General features: G+C 44.6%; 1 protein-coding gene across 3 annotated transcripts in view; it reads right to left on the reverse strand.

Annotated features, from left to right (window-relative positions):
* The window catches only part of LOC134091804 (sodium-coupled neutral amino acid transporter 3-like), a 52,790-nt gene that overhangs the window by 21,929 nt on the left and 20,826 nt on the right, over window positions 1-10,035 (reverse strand). For all 3 annotated transcript variants that reach the window (XM_062544475.1, XM_062544474.1, XM_062544476.1), the window contains 4 exons: window positions 9,971-10,035; window positions 9,717-9,832; window positions 1,333-1,406; window positions 409-501 (listed from right to left, as the gene is read on the reverse strand). The exon at window positions 9,971-10,035 is cut by the window's right edge and continues 29 nt beyond it. In XM_062544475.1, coding sequence (XP_062400459.1) covers window positions 409-501; window positions 1,333-1,406; window positions 9,717-9,832; window positions 9,971-10,035 — 348 coding nt within the window. The remainder of the gene's footprint in view (window positions 1-408; window positions 502-1,332; window positions 1,407-9,716; window positions 9,833-9,970) is intronic.

Genomic DNA, 10,035 nt, shown 5'->3' on the forward strand with positions numbered 1-10,035 from the left:
AGGCCGCATGGAAGCGTCGTAAGGAACAGAAAATAATGACCCCATAGCCTCTGTCACTTAGACCTCCTACGCATTTGTCATTTCACATCACTTGGCCGAACAGCAGCTGGTGGCTTGGTGGATTACAGGCCACCAGAAGCAGAAGAGTGTGTGTGTGTACGTACGTACCAGCAATGATGACGGAAGACAACGACTTCAGGACTTAGCGCTGAAGCTTGTTTCTGTAGTCTAGAATAAAGCCTAGAATGGAATGCTTGATTGAACCATATCCAGATCCCCATCATCATACTGAACTGGATGTGTTACTGCTGACAGTGCCAAGGTCATTATATTCACTAAAGGTCACTGAGGAGATGTCTGGTTAAGGTGCCTAGTTATTACAGTAATGCATGAGGACAGATTACTCACCTCCAATATTCTGCAGGGTGATTGCAATGCCAGCAGCCATTTTTCCTGGTGTCCCGAAAGCCCGGTAACCCAGCTGTTCATATGCTCTGATGCCTAGGGCGTGAAACACAGCCAAATCAATATAGACAGCTCAGAGTCTGTGTCTACCAGTGTGTGTGAGTCGAGTCTGTGTGTGTGTGTGTGAGTCGAGTCTGTGTGTGTGTGTGTGTGTGTGTGTGTGTGTGTGTGTGTGTGTCTGTGTCTGTGAGTGAGTTTGTGTGTGCGTGTGTCTGTGAGTGAGTTTTGTGTGTGTGTGTGTGTGTGTGTGTGTGTGTGTGCGTTACTGTATATTGCACAAACAGGGAGGGAACACATTCTCGTATCAAGCAATCATTGCTGCTCCAGAGGCTGAGCCAGATACTATCAGAAATGATACAGTAATGCCATTTACATAGTCTATTAAATACCACAGTCTCCATGCAGTGATGCAAAGAAAATAAATAATTTGTTTACACAGACATTAGGCATGACGCTCTGAGGAGATTTATGCCGTTCATAATGACATGCTCGGAGCAAACACTGATGAGTGACATAAAAGTGCACGACACGCCAATGTGCCAATGTATGACCATCGGTCTAACTTTGAGCACGCAAAGAGCAGCTCTGGCGCAGTTCAGTCACGAGCAGGCCAATTAGTGGCTGTCTCCACAGAGGAGAAAGCAGGCAGTCTGTCTGTCTGTTTGAGCCTGGGGTGTGATTATGAAGAGAGGGATAGAGAGAGAGAAAGAGAGAGAGAGAGAGAAAGAGAACACAGGCAATGCTGCAAGAAAGAGGTGGGGGCTGGGGGAGGGGGGGGGTGTCAGCTTTATTAACACGACTGCCTTTTGATGAGAGGCACGCTTTCCCCCATGATCCTTCTCTTCCAGCTGCAGGGGCCGAACTTACCCACGATGCCTGAGGACTTGAGCAGCAAATGGATGGAGTAGGAGGAGAGGCCTGCCACTGCCGTCAGCAGGAACCTACAGAGAGACAGAGAAATAACAACAACAGCAGCCATGATCAGCCATGATGAATCTCACTGAACGCACATGAACGCTAAAATGAAGCTGCTGCAGGATTATCAATGGCAACGCCATCCCACAATCACCCTCTTGATCTGTTATGGATGCCAACGGATTCCATTCTAACAGGGGAGCTACACCAGGCGCATAACTGTAGCAACAATTCGCGTTGTGTCTGGAAGCAGCTACACCAGACGTGACAGCGGCACGTACGTTTAAAAAAAAAAAAAAGAGAACGGTCTTCTAAAATGTGTTTTACGCGCCGCGAACAGAACGCTTCAGTTACACGCCTGGTGTAGCTCCCCTGTAAGTGCACATCTCTAAAAGGCATAATTATGCAATCTCAGTTCCCAAGATCGTATTGGTATTTAGAGGGAAGGCCTACCGTACAATACACTGTGATTGATGATGAATATGGACATCTAATGGAGGTGACAGTGTGTTATTTAAATGTGCTCTATTGTTATTGCTGATCAAAGACAAATTGAGTTAGTAGTCAATCTTCAGTCACAATTCTGTTTTAATGTAACTATTGTTTGATGAACCTGGTAAAATGCACACTAGTCATCTGTGAACTTTGGCAGATATTCTAATGGGGAGCACCTCTAAACAGCTGAAATTACACATTACTGGATAGTGTTTCTTTTTCTTTCACTAGTTTGTACAGCTGGACACACAAAAACTTGAGATAAGAAGCGTGCAGCTGCAGAAAATTACCAACAAAACTCTAACTCTCTCTCTCTCTTTCTCTCTCTCTCACACACACACACACACACACACACACACACTCTCTTTCTCTCCCTCTCTCTGTCACTCTCTCTCTCTCTCTCTGTTACTCTGTCTTTCCTATGAGGTCACATACATGCACCTCCCTCAGTGTGAACCACTTCACCTCCAGTGGGCCCATGCAGGCTTCTGAGAAAACAGGGAAAAAAGAGAAGACATCTTGAGGAGCGCACGAGTACATTAACACAAGGGCCTTTTACTGCGGAGCTATTTGTGGCCTCGTCTTTAGCATGGAAGAGGGGAGGAGAGGCCAGCGCCTTAACGAAGAGGAAAACTACTGGCGAGAGGAAGCCGCAGATATCCCCAAAAATACAACCTCTGCCTCCAGCTGCCAACATCTGGACAAACACACGAATCTGGACTCCTACAAGGAAACTCGATCTCACAACACACACACACACACACACACACACACACACACACACACTCACACTCTCACACACACACACACACACACACTACCACCACCACCACCACATACATGCATGCACGCACGCACACAAACTCTCACACACACACACACACACACACACACACACACACACACACACACACACACACACACACACACACACAGGGCCTCCTCCTCCATTTACTTATGATAGAGAGAGAGAGAGAGTGGGAAAAAAGGGAGCTGTATTTATTTCATTTATTTTCCTCCAACTCTGTCTCTCATTTATCTTGGCAACAAAAACGCTGGGACCGTTTCCATGGTCAAACACGACTTTCACCTCAGTTTCAACTCTTGCTCCGTCTCCTTCTTTTCCCATTTTTTTCCCCTCCTTGAGTTTCTCTTCCTACGTGTTTGGTGGCACAAAAAAAAAAAAAAAAGCAATGCCCAGCTTGAGCCTGGCTAAGTCAGCTGACGCTAAGTGGAGGGGGGACAGAAGAATATAAGACAGGTCGGCTGATTCGTGTGGGCGCAGACTGGCGTGCCCTGCCGCGACCCAGTGAGTCTCCGCGCCCCGGCACCGCTCTTGGCATCCGGAGCTGCGCTCAATCACCCCCACAAATATCACGGCCACAAAAGAGCACCGCCGACGTCCGGAGAGTGGAGATGTGACCTCAGTTCTCCCCCCCCCTCACTCACGCCCTTCTTCTATCCTTCCTCTGCTCTTTGAGAGAGTGAGAGAGTGAGGGAGAGAGGGAGAGAGAGAGAGTGAGTGAGAGGGAGAGAGAGAGAGAGTGAGGGAGAGAGTGAGGGAGAGAGTGAGGGTGACAGAGTGTGAGGAAGAGAGTGAGAGGAAGAGAGTGAGAGCAAGAGAGAGAGAGAGAGAGAAATGCATCATATGGTTTGCTCGTGCCAATAAAGCATATTTGAATTGAATTGAATTGAATTGAGAAAGAGAGAGAGAGGGAGAGAGGGAGAGAGAGAGTGAGCAAGACAGAAACAGACAGAGGGCACAGTGGTAGCAGACTGATGCCCCGCTAACGCCATGCGCTCTCTTTCTCTCTGACGTCTCCTGTCACGCTCTCATGTCAGGGTGTCCTGACTTCAACCCACTCGGGCCTCGTCACTGTGGCGTGGGACACAACCAGTCATCTCGTCTCCCCTCCCTGTCCCTACTGCCAGAGAGGAAGCGGGACAACAACAAGGACGGGGGTCTTAGCAACAGTAGTCCCCATGGAATCAACTAAGATTCTATCACTCTAAGGTTCTAAGATCGATAGCAAAGACCACATGTTACGGAAAACCCATTGCTCACCTTAATCTAGCATCATCTCCTCCTCCGCATCACTACACTGTGTCATACAGACAAGATACCTTGGTCCTTGTGCATCTGTCTGTCTTGTGTATCTACAGTATCTTTGCCCTAACTAATGACCATATGCTACAATATAATGCTACAGTAACTACAGTAACTTAACAGCAACTACAGGGACTTTTTGCTGTTCCTAGAACCTTTTGCACATTCGGACAGCATGGAACTGGGGATTACAGACCTCCTCTGATGCAGTTCCTATAACTATTGAGCTCCTAGTTTGGGGTTAGGGTGTTTTGCCTACGCATCGGAACCATGACTGATGTGCATGCCAAGACAAAGACATTAAAAAAAAAAATCTTTGTAGAAATAATACAGCTTCTGATAAAATTTTGCTTGACATAATGAGAATGCTACATAGACTGACTGCTGTCATGCAACAAATGGCTTCTGGACAGACAAGATTTTTTTTATTATCATTAACATTGCTGATTCTTTTTACTGCCATGAGGTTCTTAGCCTGACGACGTCATACTCAATTCTTATCAGAATATGAGTCTGAAACTGCTCCATTCAGCTGCGATTATGGGGCGTGATTCAACCGATACAGTGCGGGGGGGATAGCTCTGCACTCATTGGATAGACCAAACCAAACAGAACAAGTTATTGGCTGTCAGTATCTGCGAAATCTAAGACAGAAATATGTAGCAGGGTAGGCTATGGAAAACATCCTCCTTCGTTTTTAAAAATAATTCCTTCAAACTGTATGCAATGAACAGCTGGGGAAGTGTGTCGTTAACCCAACGAGCAAACAGACATTTTTAAACAAACGGGAACAACATCACCCAAACATGCTGTTTTAACTGGGTGAAAGTGAAACTGAAGTTTTCCCACATATCCTCGTTGGTCTAAGTGTTCAAAAATAGTTGTGCGAATCCGTGATAAAACCTCCGTTTCAATAGCTAAGATAAACGAAAGGCCAAACTGCATGAACAAATTATGCATTCATAGCCATAGCGTTTCTGTTGCAATCAAAATCAACCTAAGCGAACATGGTCTCACACCCAACTCGTTGAACGAGGACGCATGCAACCGTGAACGTCACTGCTGTTCATATGTCAATCATCACGTAAAGCCCGCCCTGTGAAATGTGATTGGTCCGAGCTGAAGTGTATCTCGAATAGTAGCAGCTGAACGGAGCAGTGCCAGACCGAAGTTCCCTGCAGAAAAAGAATGGAGGCGGGGCTAAACTTCGGTCTGGCATCCAGGCTATGAGGTTCTACTTTGTCAACTAACTGCAGTAGCTAGTAACTAAATAGCAATGCTGTCAGTTTCATTACTTTATGTTCATGTAATAATTGGGCTACTTTTGTGCACTCAGAGAGGGCAGACCTCCACCAAGCTAAAATATAACCGGCTCCTGGATCCAGACAGTGATACCGATCACTCATAAATGTAACTGTTTCTTCCTTGGGTCATTTCAGACCTTTCCTGAAAATTTCATTGAAATCCATCCATAACTTTTTGTGTTATCTTGCACACAGACAAACAAACAAACAAACAAACAAACCCCGATGAAAACATTACCTCCTTTGCAGAGGTAATAAAAGCCCTAGGAGCTGTACAGTTCTAGAGGTAGCCTGTCCAGTTAGCAGTCAGCAGAACTGTGTTCTTAGAACTGTTATGTCTTAATACGCCTCTTAAGTTTAAGTTTAAGTTTCTTTATTTGTCACATGCATAGTCATAGACTTACAAGAAGCAGTGAAATGAAATCCTGACTCCCCTCCAACTGTGCTACCACCTACCACTAATATAATAATAAGTTATGGAATAAAAGTTACTTTTAAAACAGAGGAGATAAAACATATACCCCAAGACTACCCCTACCAATAAATGCAATAAAACCATGTACTACTAAAAGTGATCACTAAAAGCAGGTCCAGGGCTTAAAGTGCATTGTGCAGTTCATGTGGGAGATGCATGTCGTCCTTTTATATCCGCATACAGTGCAGTTCCTTTCCTCCTCTTCTTCTCTTTCCTCTTCCTCTTCCACTACAAAATGCTGCTCTAGTAATGTTTGTGTCGTGGAGCGTCACATAATGAGAGCAGTCTTACTGTTAAAAGGCTGCTAAATACTCCCGATTTCTGCCTCTCTTCTTCTTACATCGCTCTGTCGCAACCAACTACTGACATGGAGCTGTATTGTGCCTGCACTTGCTATTCCTCGAAGGGCAGAGGGGTCTTCAATGATGCACAACCACTAGGCTCAGTCAGACTCGACAAAATCCCCCCCCAGGGTTCGCTGGGCCCAAGTGAGGGGAGTTTGCCACTATGGACAACCAGGCGGCTTTGTTGCCTTTCAGCCTTTCAGCCCTCGAGGCTAGAGAGAGAGAGAAGCTTAGCCTGGATATCGTGCCTTTCTGGCGCACGGGCTGTGTCACAAGGCCCTCGGAGTAGGCGCTTAGAAGAAAAAGGAAAAAGAAAGACAGAGAGAAACAAGTGGAGGATATGCAAAAAGGAGTCTTTTCTGGTTTCTGGGGTGTGCTTGTTTTCTCTCTATTTTCGTTTCTATTCATTCTTGTCAATGCTGTGTACGGAGGCGGCGGGGTGAGCTTGCTGCAATGTAGGGCCTCTGTCCCCTCTGGGTGATGCTGACGAAGGCTCTCAGACAGACAGGGAAGACCAAAACCTCCGTATCTAGCCTACTTAGCATAGCATTTACCTATTCCATTTGCTAATGTAGTGATGTCCCATTTCACACTCTGCACAGTCACCCAATTATACTTATTTATATAAAGTTTATAACCCTACTACATCATATTTACATCATATTACTGTAACTTTCAAAAAGCTGTAAGGTGGCGTTCTCAATCAGCTGTCAGCTGTCAGCTGACTGCAACACAATCCTAGCCTTCACCTCACACCATCCTAAGTGTACAGTAAAGGGCCGTTCACACCAAGAACGATAACGATAACGATAACTATAACCATAACGATAAAAGCGTCCACACTGGCCAACGATAAGAAAAGTCTCTCCTTGTGTTAATGAATGTGATGGCTAGAATATTTTGGGTTCTGATTGGCTGTTAGCTTTTTATCGTTCTCAAAATCACTCTGAAAGTGATCAGCAACGATATCGTTCTTCATGTCGTTATCGTTATAGTTTATGTGTGAACGTTGTCATTTATATTAACGAGAGCGATATTTATTTATAGTTATCGTTATCGTTATCGTTCTTGGTGTGAACGGCCCTTAAGCCACGTATACCTCACTGTCAGAAAGGGGTCAGCAGATAAAATACAGTGAATCTGTGGGCCTGAGACTGATACAAAGGTCGTCACTGGCGAGTGAATGATCTTACTGATGCCGCGGCGCTAACTCCACGCTGGACTGCACCACAGACCACCAGATATAGAAGGCCATGTTTTGTGGTGAGTGGAAAGGAGCGCGCTGAGCGTGACTCAGGCAGGCTGTGTGGCTGGGTTGCACTGTCAGATGTGGAGCGAAAGCCACAGAGTTCATCTCAGTCTCTGGACAGAGGGAGAAGTCACTGCTTTGGGTACACTGGGTTCAACCGCTACAGACATCTTGCAAGTCCAGTCACACTAAACGGCTCAAAACTTCTTTTTTTTTCCACTTTGAAAATCCGCATGGGGTTTCTTCAGATTAAAAGCTTATATTTTGCATGCAGTGAGTGAATATTATTTGTGATTGTATTTTTAAATTTTCAAAGATATTTTCACAAAAGAGTTCGTAGAATGGTAGACTAAAAGCCATTTGCCCTATTTTACTGCAAATTGGCAGAAACAATTCTGTTTGTCACTTACAGTGAACAAATGATCAGAGGTGCTGGAGCAACTCTGCCTGCCAGAACCCATCCCTGGCATGGACATAACAATCCCAAACCCTACCTTCCTTCTCACACCTCTTGTGTAATAGTCGTGAAGGTCATTTTGTAAACAAATCCCTCGGCTAATCTAACATTTCTAATAACAGCAGCATTACCATGGCTTACACCACACAAAACAATGTCACAGGGCCACGTTACTCCAGGCTGGGTCACCTTGTTACCTTTATATATAATAATACGGTCACTCTTTAAAGAGGCAGTAGTTGACCGCATTGAAAAAATAAGCAAGAGTAGGCATAGAGTGATGAGATGTGTGATACACATGACCATTTTCATTTTTTTTTCATTTACAGTAGGCCAGTGTGCTTTGGTTACTTGTGTGAGAAAACATGAGCATAAGAAATCCAGCTGTTTGGAGCAGACACAAAATGCAAAGGGAGTATAAGGTGGTTATCCTCCATAGCCATAGGTCACATGGATGAAAGGGAGGTTAATGATTTGTTGTGGCTAAGTGTCTAGCACTCTAATGGAAATGTACTTTAAAGAAAGGAAATGTACTCAAAGTGGACATCACACCATATATCTGGCCATAGCATGCCCTCAAAATTATAGTCCCCTGAATAGATGGTCTCAAAAGGCCATTATAGCTTTCAACAAAAATGTTCATCCAGCCCCAGTATTTTGCCATCAGACGACACTTCAAATGTATTAAAGTGCCATACCTCATACCATGTCAAATACTTCTGGCAGCTCACAGTGAGTTGTTTAAAGACATTTAGAGCAAAAAAGCCCTCCAATTCCATTTATACCACCCTATTCCCAGGCATCCTGCCGCTTACGTTTGATTAATACTCTTTCTCGGAATCCAAGCTCCCACTACGGCAGGGTTCAAATCACAGCGGTCTTACAAGCCGTGAGTCTACACAGAGACAACCTTTGATTCCCAGATACTCAGACTTTCCCACCGCCTCTCCTCTTCCAGCATGTTCCATGTTTGCCTGCGCTGTGATCGCCTTGGGCCCTGCTGTGAGAAGGGCCGAGGGCGACAGTCTGCCATCTTAATAATGAACATCATCACAGCTCTGTGGCAAGGCTGTTGGAAATCCAAATCTAAACTCTAAATCCAAAGCTTACTTCTTATGTAACTTCCTCACTGGGCTAGACCGGACCTCCAGACTACAAAATAATCACATCGTCTTGCTGCTGTGACTACAGATGATGTTGAAACATAATTGTGCACGACGCACACAACAGCAAACCCCCCTGTATGTAAACTCATCCATGCATGATCTTCCATTAGCCATGAAGATCTTGCATGGATACCCACGCAAAAACACTAAGTAAAGAACATGGCTAACTCACACACACATCCATCATAGTAATAGAACTGCAACAGCACCAAAGTCATTGTATTAGCATATTAATGAGACACCTTGACTAAGGTCTCCTTAAGCTTTGCGTTTCCTGAGGGCCACAGACTGATTAGTTCTCCTCTACGGCTCAAGAGCACTAGGGAGAGCGTGCAGCCTCATCAGTAGGCTACTTGCACTGACACCATGATGCTCAAACAATGACTCATTTTTTATTTATGTTTCTTAAATGAACATCTTGTTGGCTTAATTAAGGGAAGAACAAGCTGGGGACTTATTCCTCTCGGTTGCTTAAAACTAATTTGGTAATAATAATTAAAAAAATATTTCTGTTGCGTTCAAGGAGTGAATGCTGTGGGGAATTTACTCGTGAGGAATATGTCTCTGCTGGAAGACAACGAGTGAATTAAACAAGGCCTGATTTTAAATTAAGATGCATGATAGTGTCTCTTATTGTTGTTGATGATGATGTTCCAAACCTATTAGTCTGAGATATTATTTATTCTCATCGTCAACATCAAAACAAGTGTCTGTGAAACATGCTTGCACTGTGACTCACAAAAACAAGACGATGCCAGTGTTGGCCATGGCGTATGCCAATCCCAGAATTCCACTGCCCATAATGGCATTTCCCAGGTTGAACACGGACATTCCAAAGGAGGTCTTCCCCTCGAACTGAGGAAAAGAAAAAGAAGCACATATTAGAGAAGACAGATTCACAACAGAGAATGTGAGTGATGAGCAGAGATGAAAAAAAAAAGCCAAGTGGGAATAGCCTGATGAACAATATTTCTTTTATTGCTGCTTACTTACATCTGTGAAGCGGGGAGTTTTTTTGTCATCCACTGGAGACAGAAACTCATGGCTTTCTGCCAGAT

The sequence above is a fragment of the Sardina pilchardus genome, chromosome 9, assembly GCF_963854185.1.
Source record: "Sardina pilchardus chromosome 9, fSarPil1.1, whole genome shotgun sequence".
Taxonomy (NCBI): domain Eukaryota; kingdom Metazoa; phylum Chordata; class Actinopteri; order Clupeiformes; family Clupeidae; genus Sardina; species Sardina pilchardus.